This window comes from Conger conger, chromosome 4 (genome assembly GCF_963514075.1).
Source record: "Conger conger chromosome 4, fConCon1.1, whole genome shotgun sequence".
Lineage (NCBI taxonomy): Eukaryota > Metazoa > Chordata > Actinopteri > Anguilliformes > Congridae > Conger > Conger conger.
The window spans coordinates 64,258,092-64,279,683 of NC_083763.1; the positions used below are offsets into that span (position 1 = coordinate 64,258,092).

At 41.8% G+C, this 21,592-nt stretch overlaps 1 protein-coding gene across 1 annotated transcript; it reads right to left on the reverse strand.

Annotated features, from left to right (window-relative positions):
* Nucleotides 1-5,523: 5,523 nt before the first annotated feature.
* Nucleotides 5,524-20,800, reverse strand: ythdf3 (YTH N6-methyladenosine RNA binding protein F3). The gene is made up of 5 exons (XM_061240765.1): nucleotides 20,416-20,800; nucleotides 19,735-19,759; nucleotides 17,944-18,023; nucleotides 15,371-17,050; nucleotides 5,524-7,204 (listed from the first exon to the last, which is right to left on the reverse strand). The coding sequence occupies exons 1-5, from the start codon at nucleotides 20,437-20,439 to the stop codon at nucleotides 7,181-7,183; spliced, it is 1,833 nt and encodes a 610-aa protein (XP_061096749.1). The 5' UTR covers nucleotides 20,440-20,800; the 3' UTR covers nucleotides 5,524-7,180.
* Nucleotides 20,801-21,592: the final 792 nt, after the last annotated feature.

A 21,592-nucleotide genomic window follows, 5' to 3' on the forward strand; every position in this document is an offset into this window, starting at 1 on the left:
TACAACAAGTGTTCTGCTTAGGTAATAATTGTGTCTGGAGGGCCTCCAAAAAAGGAATGGGCTTTATCAGTTTTATATTCAACCACTCAAGAGAAAAAACACACTGCAAGTACCCACCATAGCATGCAAATATAGCCACTCCTCCAGAAGCACACTCCACTATCTGTCTATGTGTGAATAAATATACAGAGCAGGTAATGTTTGCATTTATGCCTGAGACTTAATTATTTGAATGACAGGCTTTCTTGATCTATATTATTTCTACCAAATTCCAAGGCAATGGTATAAAGGCAACGAGATATATACAGTCCCCCAAAAAGGTATTAGAACAGCAAGGCCAATTCCTTTGTTTTTGCAATACATTGAATACATTTGGGGTTGAGATGATAAGATGAACACAAGCTATTATTTCCTGGTATTTACACCTAGATGTGTTAAACTACTTAGAACATGGCACCTTTGGTATCAGACCTCCACATTTTTGGGTGAACAAAAGTATTGTAACAGAGAGTATTTAAGTAAATGAAAGTACATAACACTTAATATTTGGTAGTATAGCCCTTGCTTGCAATAACTGCATCAAGCCTGTGACCGATTGACATCACCAAACTGTTGCATTCTTCTTTTTGTGATGCTTTTCCAGGCCTTTACTGCAGCCTCTTTCAGTTGTTGTTTGTTTTGGGAGGGTTTTCCCTTAAATCTCCTCTTCAGGAGGTGAAATGCATGTTCAATTTAGGTCTGGTGATTGTCTTGGCCGGCGGCACGGATGGTGCAGTGGGTAGCACTGCCGCCTCACAGCAAGGAGGTCCTGGGTTCGAATCCCCGTCGGCCGGGGCCTCTCTGTGCGGAGTTTGCATGTTCTCCCCGTGTCTGCGTGGGTTTCCTCCGGGTACTCCGGTTTCCTCCCACAGTCCAAAGACATGCAGGTTAGGCCGATTGGAGAGTCTAAATTGCCCGTAGGCATGAGTGTGTGAGTGAATGGTGCGTGTGCCCTGCGATGGACTGGCGACCTGTCCAGGGTGTATTCCTGCCTTTCGCCCAATGTATGCTGGGATAGGCTCCAGCCCCCCTGCGACCCTGATCGGGATAAGCGGGTTCAGATAATGGATGGATGGATGGATTGTCTTGGCCAGTCTAAAACCTTTCACTTTGTATCCCTGATGAAGTCCCTCATTGTGTTGGGTCATTGTCTTGCTGCATGATGAAGTTCCTCCCAATTAGTTTGGACATATTTCTCCATAAGTTGGCAGACAGACTGTTTTTGTAGACTTCTAAATTCATCCTGCTGCTCCCATCATGAGTTACATCATCAATAAAGATTAGTGAGCCCACTCCAGAAACAGCCATGCAAGCCATGATACTTCCTCCACCGTGCTTCACAGATGAGCTTGTATGTTTTGGATTATGAGCAGATCCATTCTTTGGCCTTTCCATCACTTTGGTAAAGGTTACTCTTGGTCTCATCAGTCCATAAAACTTTTGTGGCTCATCTCTGTACTTCTTTGCCAATTGTAATCTCGCCTTTCAATTCTTAGAATCGATGAATGATTTACATCTTGTGGTATAGCCTCTGTATTGCTGCTCTCTAAGTCTTCTTCGAACAGTTGATTGAGATACCTTCACCCCTGACCTGTGGAGATTGTCTGTGATGTTACTGACTAATGTTTTGGAGTTTTTCTTCACAGCTCTCACAAGGTTTCTGTCATCAACTGCTTTTGTTTTCCTTGGTCGAACTGTTGATCAGTACGCTAGTGGTTTCTTTCTTTTTCAGGACATTCCAAGTTGATGTACAAGCTATCCCCGATGCTTATGCAATGGCTCAGATCGATTTCCCCTCTTTTATAAGCTTCAAAATGGCTTGCTTTTCTCCCAAAGGCAGCTCTCTGGTCTTATGTGGGTTTATCTTTTATAACACAAATGCATTCTTCACAGGCAAAACCCGAGGCTAAAACCAAGAGTAGACATTCAGAACTATGTATTGTTTAACCAATCAGTCTAACAGGACACATCTGGGCAACAAGAAACACCTGTCAGTCACATGTCAATACTTGTTCACCTAAAAATTGGGCGGTCTGATCCAAAAGGTGATATTTTCTAAGTTGTTTAACAAATCTAGATAAAAGCACCAGGAAATAAAAGTCCTGTCATGTCATGTACATCTTTTGACCTCAAATTCAATTGTCTACAGTGTAAAACAAAGGAATTGACCTTGCCATTCCAATACTTTTGGAGGGGACTGTGTATGTGTGTGTGTGTGTGTGTATGTGTGTGTATATATATCATGTATATCATATATATATATATATATATATATATATATATATATATATATTTATTATTTTATTTTTTACAAATGTCACTGTTAAAGAAAAAAAGCCTGTGGCATGATTATGTGTGTATGTTCACATCCTGCTCCAGTCGAATTCCTTTTCCACAAAGCAGCAAATATTTCATCTTTAGAATTGTTTTGTAAACAGTGTCAATGAACACTTGAATAAAGTTTTTTGCTTCAAAATAATTAAAGTATAACATATACACATATATCAGCTGGTATATATCAGAGGGCTGGATCATCCCGACATTCCCTTCTCCAGACGCCAGAGTTACCACTTATAAACCGATCAAACAGTCTGTGATTAACAATTAAAGGATAGATCTTATGGAGCTGAGTCAGTTATCATTATTTCTATACTTTGAGACCACGCACAAATTCCACGACATTATATATGCATATCTGAAACCGATATTTAAGCTCGGCAATGTCCTCTCAAGAGCAGAATTTACTTTGAATGGTAATTCCAAGTATTGCGTCAATATATTTGCTTTTCTTGAATGGATTTATGTTAATTAGATACATAGCCAAGGAGGCACAAAGGAGTAGACAGCAAGGATTTCACATCTGGGAGCTGATCATTTGAGGACATCACTCTGAATCGGACTGAAAATCCATACTGTGCTCCGGTGGCATGACGCCATAACCTTTACTTCCAGGGCGGGTTGTCTGAGTGCTGAAAAAATACGCTTAAGTAGCTCAATCCTGGCATTGCAGTTTGTCTAGACCGCTGCACTTTAGCCTGATTTACGGAAATGAATGTTTGCAGCAAGAGTGAGTGATCTTCACCATTCATTCACCACTTTCGCCGGCCCCTCCGTTCTTTATCTCGGTCTGAAAAGCCGCAGGTTGAAGGAAAGCGATGCAGATATTAATAAGCGTTCGTTCCCTCAGTGTGGGCGACAGTGATGTAATCTCTGTCACAGAATAATGCAGGTCCCCTTCCTGTCTTTATGCTCATTGTTGTGAGGTCGCAGCACATTCTGCCTAACTCATGGGCACGGTAAATTGCTCAGTAAAATGACGTGATAAGGCCAGTAGGGAGGCAATACAAAAGATGCAGGCTTCTGATGCAAAGCCTGTATGTACAGGAGTAACTTATGTCATCAATAGAGGGGCCCAGGCATGTCACGCGCCCATTCTTCTGAGGCGGCACCAACCCCGCGACGGGTTATTAATTACTAATAATCTACACACACATGCTGGATAATATTTCCATTCTAAATACCTGTATCGGTTAGCTAACTATTGAGAATGTGCATCAGACCCAACCCCTGAAATGCACACCATGTACATTTTAAGAAATTGCGGTCAGAGCAAGGTCAGTTGGGACAATGGGTGAAACAGGCTGGGCTCTACCCTACCTAATTCTGCATTGGTTCAGCTGTGTTTTTAGAGAAAATAACATGCATGTGCGACGATTGCAATTGAATTGCCTCTTAATTTGAATGGGCATGATGCCACTGGGGCCGCTGTTAAATCAAATGTTTAGTTTTTACATGCAATAATATTTTGGGGGGATGAGCGATATGCTTAAATATCAATGGATCCATGATGGATAAGGTCTTCTGGGAATTATTAACTGTGTTCATATTAAAACGGGACTATTGCACCGTCTAGTGGAAGAACACGGAAACACCCATTAGCTCACACTTTAAAGCAGACTGTTCATATGAGGCAGGAGGAGGAATATCAGGGGTATAAATCATCCTTTCAAACGTTATTTCATTTTGAAATAAAATAAATAGAAAGTGGAAGAGACACTTTGCTTATTGTTCATTAATTATGCAGACCCACTGAAATCACTGAGGCAACAGAAAGCTACATGCTGGAAAGCTACATTCAGTGGCAGATTTACTGTAATAAGTAAACTCCCCTCTTGTTGGTGAGGAATGGCTGAAGTGCAGTAAACAAGAAAAATCTAGATTCTGATCACCTTCAGCAGAGCATTGCAGGATTCATTGTTTCACTGCATGGTTGCTCCCTCACACTGGCTATTACATCAGACACAAGACACTGTTCAGTTCAATGTGCTGCACTAGGACTGCATAATCATCACTCCCCACCCTGCAATACCTGCATCTGCAGCAGTTTTTCCCACACATTTTACAGCCATCTGACAGCTTAAGAATTATAATGCTAACTACCTGACAGTGCTCAAAAATTATAATGCTAACTATCTGACAGTGTGAAAAAATTATAATGCTAACTATCTGACAGTGCTAAAAAATTATAATGCTAACTATCTGACAGTGCTCAAAAAGAATAATGCTAACCATCTGACAGTGCTCACACATAATGCCAACTTCTCAATCAAACATAGTCAGTTATATCTTTCAGTTATATGTTATGAATAAAAAAGCCTAATTTTAAAGCAGCCTATTGTGCAGAATTTGGTAGGCACAAGATTTAGTAGGTGAAGCTATAGTTTAGTCATTGTAGCTGTTCACTTGCATCATAAAAGCACTTTCACATGATGTTTAATTCAGAAAGGTGGATGATTCAGTCGCTTGATGTTCAGGGTAACAAATAAGCTACTGATATTTGTTCCAGAGGACTGCCAGAGTGTTATCCATCTATCAAGTATTCCAAAATGTACAGACAAATCCAAAAAAAATGGATTTGTGTGTAATTGTATGATGCATTTGGGGAGATATTCGTACAGGACTGCAACATAACAGGTTCATAATATCAGTGCGCGCTGATTACTGGTGATATACACTAATTGTCATTAGTAGACTGACAGTTTGGTGAGTGGACAGTTTGGTAATGGCAGGTACTATTGTACACCTAATATGAAAGCTGAAAAGCAGGGACCAACAGGTAGCCGAACGAATCCTACCACAGATGAAGTCCTCGGCATTTGACCATACCAAGAAAAGGTATGGTTCAGATCCTTCCAAAACTATAACCGCCAAAGTCTGCATGCTAGCATTCCTCCCACTACTGAGTGAGAAATGACAGCTGCTTATTTTAAGAAGGCATCGACTTTGTTTGAACACCTGCACAATGCATCCTCTTCAAACACCATTGTATAAATAGTAGGCTATGTGGAAAATGTTTGGTCCGCATGAACCCTTTCTAAACAGAACCCAGGCTCCAGGAAGGAACAGTGGGAGAACCCAGCGGTCAGGGTTTCCCTCCGACCACTGCTGTGGACCTGTTTTTAACAAAGAGTTTTCATAAAGCTGTTTGGATAAATCTAGATTTATTTTTATCTGTTTCTTTAATCACATCAGTGTGTAATAAGCATTAGCGTCATCATAAGCATCGATTCACAAGACCTCAAGAGGCATGGGCACAAATATAACCACAAAAATGAAACAATGAAACATAGTGGCATTCCCCTTGTAAGCTTACTGTGGGGTTGTTTGTTGATGTTTTAATCCTTTTAAATGAATTAAACCGTGCATGTTTCCTACGTTTAAGTTCTTACACACATCCTCCCTCACAACAAAAACTAAAACAGGAAGAAAAAAAAAAACCCTACGGGGCTTATGAAAAGGGCAGTTTAAAGTGAACAAACAGGAAATACCACAGGCCTTAATGATGGTATATCACTTACAGATGTTTTAGAGGCAGACATTCAGTGGATCAGTCCTGTTGGGAGAGCCCAGCTTGCCATAGCAGGCCAAGGAGTTTCCCACAGCAAACGAAGAGCAGAGACTAAGCTAAGTCTCTGCCATTTGCTCTGCACTGAAGCGAAACCTTTTCTCGCCTTGTTTTAGTAAACCTGGATAGCAGCGTGCTCTTCCGTACACTGCATTTGCAAACAAATTCTCCCAAAACTTCAAGACGGAACGATTTGCGCAAGTACAACAGAACTGAGACAACGTGTTAAATGTCAATGCCCAAAGCAGCGAGCTGAAACAAGATGAAATAACGCAACACCCTCCGCCTCGAATTAAAAACCCAAAACGTGTGATCGCTAAACAAGTATGTTTATTTAGCTAGTGAGTCACCTAGATGAGAAATTGGGCCCTTCCATATCTGCCCCAGGGCATCTGCCCCACAGCCAGGAAGTCCCATAGTGAAAGCAGTTACAGAGAGATCATAAGGAGAGGTCTGGTTTAAACTGAGGTACGTTAACTTCAAATTTCAAAGATGGTCAGATAACTGGTGGCGTTGGAACACATTTCTCCTCAGACAAATGCACTTCTGTATGACATTATTACATGGAGAAAGAAAAAACAGAACAAACATGTGCATTACCTTGCATCATTCACCACGCTGCATAATATCAACTTTTGGTACACAAAATGTTGAAAATGAGGGAACGGTCAGTCTACAACAAAATCGCATGATCATTCCTGCATGGGTTTCACCAGACAAGACCCCACCTGCTACTGAATAATGATATCCATCTGAGAATCGGGCAGCTAAATGCAGATTCAAGTAAAAGATTTGTTATACATATTTTAATCTCTTCTGAAAGCGCTAAAAATCCATAAAGCGCAAATATTTCCAAAATTTGGAGGAATTAAAAAAAAAAAAAAAACTACAAACAAGTCTTGTGAAATCTTTCGAACCAACTACCACTGGTTAGTTAGTTAATAACAAACAAAAACTCCAGAGAAAGTTAAGGGTATTGGTAAAAGCTTTTAGAAGGACTGAAAGTGCTTTAAGATACAGTTTAAGTGAGTTCTTTTCTTTCGTTTATTGTGAGACAGGAGTATAAGGGCATATGCACCAAAAACTGATACAGAACAGTCCACCGATGTGTTAAAAGTTCAGAGACATAGTCTTCAGCGGAAAACATTGCGCAACCCTTTCTTCCTTGTAGTTAGGCGATTATTTAAGGGTTTACATCATTAGTGTTGCAGTTCTAGCAGGGATATCTCCATTGTGTTACTGTTTGGTTCTATTCCGCTCCTGTAAGGGAAAAGAGAGAGAAAGACATAATTGGTTGAGGTTGCGTATTATACATCTTATACAAACAATCAATGTTTTGAAGACCCCAATCCACTGTGGGAGAGCTGCCATCCTGGCTCTGCCCATTTGAGTTACATTTCAATGGAGGTGGCGTGTTTTACCAAACCCTATATTAAAACTCCCATAAGCCTCAAGAATCCATAGTGTGGCTGGTTATGACCATAACAAATAGCAAAGATCAAACGTCAAGATTTGTCAACAGCAGAAGTTGAAAGTCTTATGTTTTACTTATACCAGAAGAAAATAAATGTGGAATCATTAGAATTGTTAGCATTTTCCTCTCTTTAACAGTCAGATGTCATTGTTGACCTGGCCCACCCCAAGACCTGCAAAAATACAAGAATCTTGCCATTTGTCCACCAGACAAATACAGATAATGCCTCCCCATCAAAACTCATGCCTACAAAATCCAAATAATTTCCTCATGAAAACAGCAGCCTCATAAATCAAGGTAATGTAATTTAATGCAAATGTAGAAAACACATTTGCATCAGGAGGGGTGAATCCACGGACAAAGGTGCTTTATTGCAAGTGACATGTTTATCTCTAAGCCTGAATGTGTACTCTTGGTGTTGAAGGTTTGCTATTATTTGAAAGCCACCAAGCCCATTTCTCAATTTTGTGTGCAAGACCAACAAGGAACTTGAATAAAGTATATTTTAGTTCAATGATGCAACAACGCAAATATTCTCGTATTATTCACCAGACTGGCATCTTTTCTATTGGCCACACATGGGTTAATAATACTGCAAGCTTCCATTCAGAACATGGCCGTGACAAATGCAAGACACGCTAGTAAACCGCAGTCCTGCAGCATCTGAAATGACACACAAGCCTCGCACTGCTGTTTGCATTGCTCCCAATCCCATCTGAGCTGTCAATTCACAATGATCAGTGGCATCCGAGTCATCCACAGAATCAAAGACTGTGAGGCCAGCTTCACCAGGACTGGGAGAGGTTAAAGCCTGCTTACACAGATAATACAGATGCAAAAAAAAAAAAAAAAGTGCTTCAATGCATTAGTAATGGCAGGTTTCGTCGAAAAGTAGGGTGTCTTTGACATTGAAATGAGAGTTGACTTGTATTGTCACTCTCTCCTGTTTAAAAAAACATAAAAAAGGAAGATGGCTAGTATACATGTACCGTACATACTTAACATTTTTTAATAAGACATTTCTAAAAAATATACTGAATACAAATCACTGTTGAAACCATGTCGATTAAAATGCAAAGCAGTAAAAGTTTCTTAAAAGTAGCAACGTGTTCACCTTGACATTGACCAGTTTAATCATTCAGAACACAAGGAGCAAACATTCAAGCTCGTTGTCGCTTTTAAAAAGATTTTTTATCACGAATGACAAGTGTCTGTTGCACAAGATGGCTACTGTATTTGATTTGCTGAACGCTGTCTGAGAAGCTCAAGGTGAGCTTTGGAAATATGTTCCCAGATTTATTATACACTCTTTTACAAAATGGAAATGGACCATTTTATAATTCTGTGAACTTAAGCTTATTTTACAGTTTCACCTCACAAACCATGAAAACCTTGTATGGAACCCTTTGGTTTAATGGCCAAATGCCAAGACAGATCAAATGTAGCACACATGGGTAAGCCATTTTCGGTTTGCACAATGACACCTATCCTAGAACTTAATTTAAAGGCTTCTCACAATATCATACAAGAGCAGAACAGGTGATGTCTTCATTATAGTGAGTGCAGTATTGCTATGTTGTGGCATTTCTGTGTTTTGGATACTGTTAACAAATGAGCATGAAATATTAAGACTCTTTTTGCGCAAAAATAACTCCCTTTAAATTTCCATAGCACACTGCTTACTATCCCATTATGGACCAGAGGGCACCAGCAGTACTATCCCAGGGATGTAATGACTTGTTACCACACATCAATGAAAGCCAACAAACGTGTGAAAACTAAAATTAATGTGAATGTGTCAGTGACTGGCATGCAGCTTGAATGTTTAGTGTGCCTTGTGTATAATTATTTTAGTATCCGGGGTATTCTCGCTGCCAACTGTGGCATGCTTCTTGGAAAGTTGATTTACTCTTCAAGGGTTCAAGTTTTATCTGTGTGATCACTCTAGGACTTGGAACTGTACTTTCCTCTAGGGTCTTCAGCGCACTTGTCCCTGGTTCTGATTTGCACTTTGTTGTACGTCACTCTGGATAAGAGCGTCTGCTAAATGACTGTAATGTAATGCAATGCAATGCCTTCACATTCAAATGCGTCTCTCATGCATATTTCTATTAAATATAAAGCTCTCTATGACAGAACATTCTTAAGATGAACTAGCCTGTATTAATAATTGCACTATGCAAATGTATTACAGTCACACAAAGAGCTTAGGTCATAATAAAATATTAGTTATTGCAACTGCCATAACTGTTTACTCTTACTATTACAGAGGCATCAATAAACCAGATGTATACATTTTTTTGATTTCCAGTATGACCATTGCAGTGTATACCACCACTGACAAATAAAGCAACCAAGTTCTATCGAACAAAGGGGACACAGTTATTATAAGCCAACTGTGCAGAATTCTGTTCTTTGAACTATCATCTGACCACGGCATGTTTAAAAATATTGTAATTTTATTACTGCTTAATATTCCACAGAATACACATTTTTGTGCAAAAACGCTTGAATATACTTCTGTGCGGGTAAAATAGTGCTACCTGACAGTCGACTTCAAACGAACTAACTTCACCCAGGCCTGCATCACCCATTCAACACCACGCAAGACGCATGTTCCTGGCCCTTCCATCACCATCACCAATCATGACCCTGATTAATTATACAATATGGTAATTTTACACGGCACTGTGCTGAAAAGAAAATGTTTTATGACAGTAAATATGGTAATTGACCTTATATGTCAGATCAACTTAAAAGCTTTCCTAGTAGACTCCAAGAAATCTTATTATGCAACTGCAATCAAACAGTGTCACTCCTTCCATTTATGTAGCAATAAAGTCTGCACTATACTGCATTCCCACAGAAAATACTGCACTTCATAAATATTTTATGTGCGCATTTACAGTGACATATGGCAAGTGAACAGACTGGAAGGGTGAAAACATCCAGGAGAAATGTTGCCACGTGAACACCGGGACCTTTTCTGAAACAAACAAATTATGGATAGGCACAGGGATATAGCTCAAACTTAGGCTGCCATTTGCAATTCGAGGACAGCTTTTCTCCCTGGCCTTCTAACACTCAGAAAAGCAGGCTACGTGATCTTTTAATCTTTAGGCTACTTTACACAGCTATCAAATTTCAGGAATCAGGAATATGCAACCTATCACATTTTATCAATGTGATAGCTTTGAAAAAAATTAAATGTGCCTTCAAAATAAGGATTGAAAGTGGGATACACATTTTCACTGGTATCTTATGTTCTTGGGAGATCTACCACCCTCAATTGCCACATGCAATTCTACTAATCAGCAGATCAACGAGATCTCTAGTTGTTGAATGAGGGGTGCTTTGTTAGGGTTGGACTGAAAACCTGCAGGATGGTACATCTCCAGGAACAGTGTTGGACAGTCCTTAACGAAAGCATCGGATAGATCGATTGTCTGTCTTGTCAGTCAGTTATTTATTAATTTGTTTATTTATTTTTTGAAACTGCTCAACTGTCCAAATATCTCATACAAAACAACTGCATCAACAGCTCCCCTGGCCTGCTGTGTGAGACTGCACATAAACAACCTCAACCTACACACTCATTCATCTACCACACTTTCATTTCTCGCTGTATAATAAAGACATGAATGAAAAACTGCAGAAATAAACTGCCTATTGTTGCACTATCAACAGTGAAGGGAAAACACGGCTCCTGAACAGGACAGCTCCAGCAGATTACCAAAACAGTGACGCTTAACACAGCTAATGAATGGTAGCTACCATACCTACACTCTACCTCATAACAGACAAACCTCTAAAATACATTTAAAAACAGTAATAACATTTTACTCTTTGTAATATACAGTATATTTCTACAAATTCACAGCATGATACAGCACAAATTGTGGGTAATCAGTGTCTGGTAATTGCACGTAGCCAAAGTATGCAAGGAAGGAATTTATACAAAGTATAATGCTCTGTGTTTATGTAACTATAACCAAGTTTGTACAGGGAACACTGACTATCAGAGTAGATATAGTGTCTCAGAGGTTACGCTGAACATTTTACTGTGTAAACGGACCATTCAGACTAGGATACCGGTGAGAGAGGCGAATAGAGCAGCAGAGTGAGTGTAACCAGATAGAGTGCAGAGAGATGGGTGACCAACAGGCCCAATGCGGAGGGCTGGACTGAGGAAGGGTGCAGGCTCAGAATGACACTCGCACATTTCTACACACGCACTTCAGCCCAGTTCCTTTGGAAAACGCTGACTCTACTGGCTAGTAACATCAGCAGCAGGAAAGTAATCACCTGTGTGGGATCCATTACATCTTGGATACGGCAACAGCCTGGTCCCCGCTGTAGATCTAAATAACATCCACGGGATTCTTAGGGTGCCATCAAAACTTTCCCAACGACCCTTTCAAAGGGCGTGATCGTTCCTATAGGAGCACGCGGGGAACGTGCGGAGAAACTGAAACGCACTTCAAGGAGCACCAGCCCAACTGTGTACCCTTCTTTGTGTTTACATTTGAAACTGCACTTAAGAGCTTTCTGAAATTACAGCACAATCACAAGATTATATGTGGCTGACAGCTCTATTATAATTGGCAGGCTGTGATTACCTGTGGAGAAGGGGGACCTGTCTCATTCATAGAGAGCTATATACATATATTAACAGGTACAGTCCAACCTCACCATAAATATAAAATATTCCCCTTAAAACATTAAACATAGTCAGTCTGGGAACTGTAGGCTTGATTATACTGTATAAAAACTGATGACAGTTACCCATGTGGTCAATAATAGTGGATCTGAACATAATGTTGACACAATAAAGTGCACCAGATGACGTCAGATTTTAACTACACATGTTTAAATGCATTAGAAATGAGAAAGAGAGCCTATGGTTTGTACTTGTACATTACAGGGAGCATACACATCATAATAGTGTCACAAGCAGGAGAACACCAGAGGAGTGTGAGTTGGGAAAAATTTGAAGACTGCTTCACAGTCACCACAGGTAGGCAAAGAGCAGCCTTTCTATTACCTCTGATGTTATGGAGAGGCAGGCTGACTGTGTGCACCATTTTGTGATTGTTGAGAAAGGCATCATATCATTGCTAAAATGAGAAGTTCACATTATCAATCTGTCTTCATACTACACACTGACTGATTCTGAAGCAGCTGTTTTCTGAGAGTGGTAAACCTACGTCCGTCTCAGTGCATTCAGTGGTTTCAATTGGCCAGGATTCCTTGGGTTATTTGGGTGATTGCTAGTGCGTTTCTCCCAGCGATGCCACAGACTACAGTGGAGAACAGCCACTGGATCGCAGTTACCCTAAGCCAGCCAGGGAAGGATGCCCCCCCCTATGAGTCCCTACGGAGTCCAGGTCCTTCCAAGGTTTTTTCATAGTTTTCCTTGCTACTGTTGCCTCTGGCGTAGGCCAGAGTAAAATATGAAGGGCATTGTGACCAAACCGAAATACACCACATAAATACAATGATTGATTCACGGAATACAGGCATAGTACCATCACCAGATCCAGAACAAGGTATACCATTTAATGCAAATCTGAAAAAATCTAATCAAATTGTGCAATATGGAACTGACTAACAAACTCATAGTCTGAACAGGTAGATTGAGACTAATAGCAGATGGTTGAATGGTTACAGCATGAGTGTAGAACACAGATTTTGTGAGGATGTTTGCCTCACCTCTATGACAGAAAACGGAAAATAAACTATATTGACGAGTCACTGCAATATTACATAGAAGCACTGTGTATGCCCATATATCGAAGACCTACATTATGCTTTACCCATTCAGTCATTTTATCTAAACCTAAATCTAACTGGTTAGTAGGTACCGACTGCATGATCTCACTGGGGTGATTGTACTTCTGTATCGGGAGGTATGCTTCACACAGAATGCCCTCCTGCCACACGGGATTGGGTCGCAGAGCTAAAGGCTGAACAGGCAACTGCCGATTTCAAGTTTGCCGAATACAACGTTTTTTTGCTTCAGAACGAATGCGTTGCATATGCATGTAGGCCTCTGCATCAGCCCGGCTCAATGTTAAATGTGTTACTCACTGTGAGGAAAGCATTCATTCCCCATTTATCACAGTAAACAGCCAGAGGGGAAACTGTCACTAAGATATAGAAGCAGCCCCGGTGACTGAGATCTGGCCAACAGCACTGGATTTCTTATGTGAGAAAATGTGGGCTACTTCAGCTGCAAAGAACATTCATTTCAGGTTTATAGGTGAAATTCCCCTTTAACAAATGGGAGTGGTGAACACACCACATGTAGGCTTACAGACATAACAAAACAAATATAAGAAAATATATACAAGCTGTATGAACATACTATATGTAAACGAGCAATACGGAACAAGGGGACGCTATTTGCATTCCAAACTGATGCATTACATGGTACGAATATTAAAATCATGTTTGACACATAGCTCATTGTGTACTTCAGAGAATCTGTGCAATGCAAGTCACTGGGCTGAATCTAACCAGCTAATGGTTAAGTTAAGAAGCCACTACAAGTAGTCACAATAACTACAAAGAACACTTGTAGTTGTTCAACTAAACCGGCACCCAAATCCTGAATAAGTTGTAGCCCCATTCACTCCTGCAGAGTCATGCTCTTCATTTCCCACAGTCACAGAGGCCACACTTGACTGGGCGAGGGACAATGTAGGCTAGGGCAAAAAGCATTTCATCTGGGATACGCTGATCAGAGTCCACACTTGGCTCTTCAGTAGACTAACATTGTGCTTATTTGCATAAGAAGAAATGCTGTAGTGTTTTCTTTCAGTTAAAGCTCAAGTCAGGAATTCTTTGTCAAATGGACAAAATAACCTAATTTGCCAGAACTTGTGTTTTTTGCACAGTTGAAGTTATACAAATTAACAACTTAAAAAAAGACTTTGACATTGATCAAATAACTTTGTCGGGAAGTGAGACAAATTAGCGGCTAGTTAATCATTTCGATCGCACACATTCAGTACAAAGATTGATTTTAATTAATGAAACGGAGTTGCTATTAACATAAAAAAGAAATATAATTATTTCATTAAACCCCTTAATACTTTCCCTGCATTGTTGACTTGCAATTCTCTCATACCTCCAGCACAAAGACATACATAGACAAAATAAGACCCCTTCAACTGGTTCGCACTTGCAGTTACTTCTGAGACATCAGAAACAAGACCACAACATCGTTTCCAGTTTTGTATGCCACTGATTTCCTTATAGATTTTCACTGACATTGAGAATAAACCATTTTATTTCAGGTTCACAAAATAAAAAGTGAAGTAAGCAATAGAGCACTAAGCATTGGGATCTGGGCTAGGACTGTATGGAGCACTTCAGATCAAACAGTGCATAGCTATCCAATTTGCAATGAAGCATGCAGTACAAATAACACACAACTGCTGGAAAAACAGAAGATTGGCTCTTTATTTGGATTGATTCCACTAAGCGGTTTATTGGTAGTTGATTTTACTGTTGAAATTGTAGGCCTATATCACTTGTGCAAAAAGATAAGAACAGTGATGCGAGATTATACTGCTAAAAGGCTTACTATAAGCGACAGAAACTGAAAAATAGATCCAAAGAAGGGACTTTAAACTAGCTTGTTTGCTCCATTCTTGAATTTTAATTCCCCATAGGAAGCAGAGCTTGATATATCATGCAATTAAAAGCATAGGTTCAGGACCTAAGTCTAAACCTAAGTTGGTTGATATTTGATTGAAGAGCAATACACAGCACTAAAAGCATTCTAATGCATACAGGCCAAGCAATTTAGCTGCCACCATGAACAAGCCTCCATCATCTCATCAAATGGGCACAGCAGGAACTCCGTTCAGTTGTTGTGTGTGCGTGCGTGTGTGTGTGTGCGTGTGTGTGTGTGTGTATGGGGGGTATATAAAAGATGCGCTTACCCTACGCATGGCTTCCTCCTCCTCCTGACGCTTTTCATAATGTGCAAAGTCATCAAAGATTGAGGTGGTATGCTTGAAAGTCGCAATAATTTTAAGCACTTGCTTTGCCTTTTCGAGGGGCACTTCCTGAGTGTCCCTGGAGTTGGTGACGGGTTTGTTGTCGTTATTTTCTAGGCGGATGTGCCGCAGCTGGTTGTTGGGAACGTCCTTGACGAAGATCCATTTCACCTCGAACTTGCCCTTCCACTTGTCCTGAGACCAGACGCCGGCGTAGGCGTTGTAGTCCACGGGCGACTTCATCTCCGCCACGCCGCAGAAGTGTCCGCTGCCGTTGACGCTGAAGAGCAGGTAGAGGGGGCCCTTGGCGTTGAGGGAGCGGTAGGCCGCGTCCAGCCTCTTGTTGCCGTGCTCAGTGCTGCACCAGATGGAGTACTTGATGGAGCGGTGGATGTCGTCCTCTGAGTAGCTCTTGATGATGAACACCCGGGCGTTTTTCAAGCTCCAGTCAAAGTCTTTGGGGTTGTAGTTGTTGAGGGCTTTGAGTTTCTCCAGCACTGGGTGCACCTCCCCGGGGCAGGCCGGGGCGCTCATGGGGACCCCCGTCCCCATGCCAAAGTTCTCCACCCCGCAGTTCTGGTTAAAGCTGGAGCCCCGGTTGCGAGGGGCCACCCAGCGGTTCTGGGGGGGTGTGGGCTGCTGCTGCAGGGGAGGCTGGAGGGGCTGGGGGGGGCCGGGGTGGGGCGGGTGCTGCTGGGGTGGGTGCGGGGGGCCCGGGGGCAGGGGAGGCTGGGCTGAATGCAGGTGCAGGTGGTGCTGATGCTGATGTTGATGTTGGTGTTGGTGCTGGGGCTGGGGCGGCAGCTGGCTCTGCATCAGGGGCTGGGGTGGGCCCAGGAGCTGCTGCTGCACCAGGGGCTGGGGGGGTAGCATCTGCTGGGCTAAGGGTGGCTTGGTGATGGAGCCCTTGTCGTCCCAGGTGCCAATGTTCATGTTGTGCTTTATGGGGGGCGGAGGGATGGCGACCCCGCCCCCCATGCCCATGTTGGCTTTGGGCTTCAGCTTGGGCTGGGGCTTGGCGGGTTTGCGGGCGATGGCCGCCCAGGAGGTAGGCTTGGGGGCGGAGGAGCTGACGGGCGGCATGCTGTTCATGGCCATGCTGCTCATTCCCGCCGCCGCCCCCAGCGGGGAGCCCACCGTCTTGGTGACGGCCGCCATGTCGGAGCCCAGCTTCAGGCCGGCCATGCCCTGCTCGATGCCGCTCAGCCCCGGCACCTTGCTGAGCTGCGAGTCGCTCCCGAAGCCCGCCTGGCCGTCGGCGATGGCCCGGCCCAGGGAGCTGGGGGCGTAGCCGTAGCTGCTGCTGTAGGCCGAGCTCTGCGTGGATTGGCCCTGAGACCCGCTCGTCCCCCAGGTGGAAAAGTCTGCGTTTCCGGGGAAGAAGTTGAAGCCGTGCTGGCTGAGGAAGGGAGGCGTGTTCCCCAGGGCGCCGGGCTGGCTGAACACCCCGTCGGGGATGAAATGGTGCTCGCCGTTGCTCATCTGTCCATAGGTGGTCAAGTAGGGCATGGGAGGGTCTCCGGCAGTGGACCACGCTGCCTCCCCCAGGGAGTAAGGGAACCCCATGGATGGGGCATAATAACTAGGCATGTAGGGATCCGACATTGGTGGATAGCTGTTACTCTGTGTGGAGGAAAGATAAGCGGGTAAGGCAGGTGGCAAGTCCGCCCACTGGAAATGTTAAGGGTGCTGATTCCAATGAATGTGTGGCTAAAAAGTAACAGTTTCAACAGAGGCCCAGTGATGCAGATCAAAACGACTGCTGTAAGATATGCCCCAGCACTTTCTGATCTCATCCACAGCAACTGAATGGAATTTAATGAAATCTCATCTCAATGGTAACTGAACAAGATTTCAATAAAAGGTTTCGATAAAACATCTGCTGTCTCAATCTGCATTATTTCAATGTTTCTAATAGGGCTATACTGTAAATATCATAATTATGTGTTTCTAAAGCTATTTTCCACAACACTGCCTCATAAAATAACTGGTTGAATGCTTCCATTTAAACTCCAGTAGACCTGCAGCATAGGGACACAAAATTATTTCCTACCTCATTCGTCATCCATGTGCCTCCCAATATGAGGTCTACGGCTGAATGTAGTCATATGAACAAAAACGTCAAATCACTGCCTGTGCCTTATTCTTGTGGGATTTCAGGCTTGATTGAAAGGGAATCAGCTAAATGTGGGTATGAAGCCATTTCACATTTGCTTCATTTCATTGCCCTTACAAATGGCTGCTTGGAGAGACAGGTTCTCACACTTGCTGCTGGAGACACCTCATACTAAACTCAATGAGCTAGATAGCACTCTAAAGGCACTTACAGCACATGTCAACAAAACACTTCAACAGAGGACTTAATTCATTAAACAGACAGAGGAAGTCGCTTGAAAGTTTTACGGAGGAAACACTTACTGTATTTAGGGGCGGGAAAAGATATATTGATATATATGATATATACTCAATATGATCCTCAGATATAAATGTGCATGAAACAGGTCAAATAAACTCACCTGATTTGTCTGGTTGCTTAGATAAGGCTCAAAGTCATCATCGTTTACAGCATCTTTCTGATGCATTGAACCGTTTTGAACTACAACAGGGGCATAAGGAAGAAGCAGAGATGGAAAAAATAGTTAACACTTTTTGTTTTTGTTTTAAAGAACAAAAACACTGAAACTTACATGACAAAATAATATACCTACGAATACAAGTCTAATATCTTATCCAAACTTGGCGCTGCACTGATTCTCCATAAGTAAAACTTAACAGAAAACACCAGTGACATCTGTTTCTTTTTCTCAGCAATAAAACAACAATCAGTACATACACTATACATAAGGTGTTATTTTCCTACAGTTGATCAAATCAAATTTGGATATTTACTATGCATGGATTCATCTTCTACATGAATCATAGTGATATTGTTTTTCCACAGACAGACCTAAATGTCAGCCCTTTACGCCTTCAGTCTGATAGATGTAAACTACCTTCTGGCAACTTCTGGCCCTTCTTCAGTACAAGCCTAACAAACATCCCTCTACTAGGACCAACAACTGCTGGCAGGGAACAAGCAGGCCTGATGCTTGTTGTTTCTTATGTGAAGCCAACATCCATCCACTCCTCGATGAATGCAAAAACACTGTGCTCAGTCAAACGCTCGTTTCCCAGCATTAAAGAAAGCATTCAGAAAAATGAAAGCGCAAGATGACACCTTAATTAATATTCAGCACATACGCAGAAGCATTGCTGATCTACCCGTTTTCACAAGTAGCCTTGGTAAGGCTAGTTATGGAGTGAAAGTTTAGGGTGTCAGAAATGCTGCGTGTAATATGTATGATAATGGATTGCAGACCCTCACCCGTCAGACTGAACCCCACAGGTAAACCGGCATAATTGTTTCCCTTAATACATTTAGAGACAGAATGCAAACAGATTGAGCCAAAGGCATTACTCTCATGTGTGGGCTGTATGCCAATTGAGTTTTTCAGCAATCACTGACACTGAAAATTTTATTCAATTATTTCTAAATTCTTCAGGAACATATTTCCAGGAAACCAATTCAATGATCAGAGTCCACAGACATCCATTACCAATGAAGTTCAAACTTTTTCTTCCTGGCATATTAGAAAAAAGCACTATACATCTGCATGAATGTTATAAAATGCACATACTGCCAAATGCATGAATATGCCCAGCAAAACTGCAGCAAATACCAGTATCCAGGTGGAACCTTTTATTCAGACTATATTTCCACAGGTGAATTTCAAGCATTCCTGTTACATAGATTATTAGTACAGAAAAAAAACTGCCACACGCAATACTTAGGGAAATTAATTAAATTACAGTAATTGCTGAAGGGGACACCCAACCCCTGACCACAAGGGCAGTAGAATGTTCTAGATTTGTTTTCATCTTCAAAATCAGACCCACAGATTTAAGTGAGGTGCCGTTGTTATTTGGCAAGTAATTAGCAAGAAAATCCAGCACAACCTGTAGATCTACACAAGCAGGTCTAGAGACCCCCTACTGTAAAAGGTGTGCACATAATGGACAAGAAGGCACCTAGGCCAACACCACGGAATCTCTCAATCAAATATGTCAGCCATTTACATTGTAAAACTACAGCTCTGAAAATGCAATAATTTCTTGACCTGGTATTGAGAAAAAAAAAGAAGAAAAAAAAGGTATCACTGCGAATCAGTCACCTGTGTCTCTAGGTCCCTCGCTCTGTTGCAGCCAGCTACAATCGACGTACGAAAAAAAACACCTATGTGCATAAGTAAAAGCATTATGTAACTTACCTTTGTTTCCTTGTCCCTTAGGTCTCTGGCATTATGATGTTTGTGTACGCATCGGTAGAAAACAAAAGGAGGGGAGAGGGTCGTCAGTGTACGCACATCAGTTTTTATAAGCTGCCAGGGTAGCCAGCAAAAAAACAAACACAGAAATAGGCGTTGGGTCCACCGAGATCAACCCAAAACATCGGCCAAGGGTCGCACTGCAGCTTTCACCGGTATCAATCTCCCTGGCTCCGAAATAAATTATGGCTTTGAAAACAGGTATTCTCTCACTTAACGTTCATATATGCACAGCTGACTAGCTAGTAACCTAGTACTTTTTGACCGGATGGCGAACGCTCTCACTACTGCACACACAAAACTAGAAAGAAAAAAAAAACCTGTGTCGTACAAGCTAAGCGTTATTGAGCTAACGTTAGCTGCATAGCAAGCCAGTGATGCGCTGGACTTTTCTGAGCAAGCCGATCAGTGAGCTGGTCGGTGCTCGGCCTTCAACCATGCATCAAACAAGATACATACCCTGGCATACTGGCATGGCTATCTTAGCAACTAGCACTTCTGCTGCTGGCACAGGTCAGACTGTGGCAGTGCTAATTTGGTAAAGCACCAGATTGGTAGCTACGAGACTAGTCAGCTAGCCACCTTGCTAGTTAGCTGAAAAGATAGAAAACTTGCACGCTATACCTGATCGACAGTGGTCGCAGACATCCTCCAGGAACCAGAGCTGATTGCTATTTGTTACTGTCCACGATCGCTCCTACTTCTGTGGTGGTACTGGTATTTTCTCTCTCGTCTCGGGTTATTCAGTCTCTGTATTTTTAGTCCGTGTTTTCTCCTATTACAAAGTAGTCGTGTGGTGGTAGATTTTAAGGATACCAACTTTTTATTTGCTATCAATATCAGATACGGGAATGCTATCTCGCTTTCCTCAACCGCACTCGCTCCCTATAACTGTTTCTAATGTCAGATTAAAATATCCCTTACTCTATCGCGCTTCCACAATGGCGGAGAGACTCCGATTCTCACTTCCGCTCCATGGTTTCGTGACCTTCCGGTCATGACGTTCCGAGTCATCTTCAAACGTTCCAGCCGGTGGTTACATGTCAGAGTTGTGTCGAAGGTGTAATAATTCACTTCCCCACATAGTATCGAATACATTGTAGCTCCCCTCTTCTTGTAGAGTATCTTCGAGAGTATAGAATAAAAATGCACAGTTACAGCCGCAGATTATGTTTGTAATGTTTATATATAAAAAATAAAATATATACGAATCAGTATGAACCGTGAGCCGAAATGGCGTTTAAGATTTTAAAGGTTACTATAAGCTGCATGAAAACTTGAAGTCAGGAGAACCCTTATAATGCTTGATGATTAGTGGAATTTACTTTTCCATAAAATGGTGCACATTTCATAAGAGCTTACAGTATTTTACTTTAAAATGTAGCTATTTGTTTCTGAAATGTGTTGATATAACTGTTCACTAGATGACGATTATTCAGCGCATTTTCAGCTAAGATTGGCTGGGAATCTAAGATGATTTAAGGCCTGTTTTGGTTAAACTGGTGGAAGGGCTAACAATATACTGGTCAGCTTGTGAACAACTGGTCGACAAGGTAAACAAGCGCCGCTTAAACCAATCTATGCTGGTATAAAGATGGAATTTTCAGCAGGTTTCTCAACCCATAGACACGCTAAAATTATTATATGCTATAATTTGTATTGAATGAATCGCATCTATTTTGTATCTTCATTTCAAAATGTATCAAAATATAATTATAATGACCTGATTTTTTGGAAAATGTAATGTAAGAAAACAGAACAAATGCAATCAAGATGATTGAATTACAGAAAGAGGCCAGTG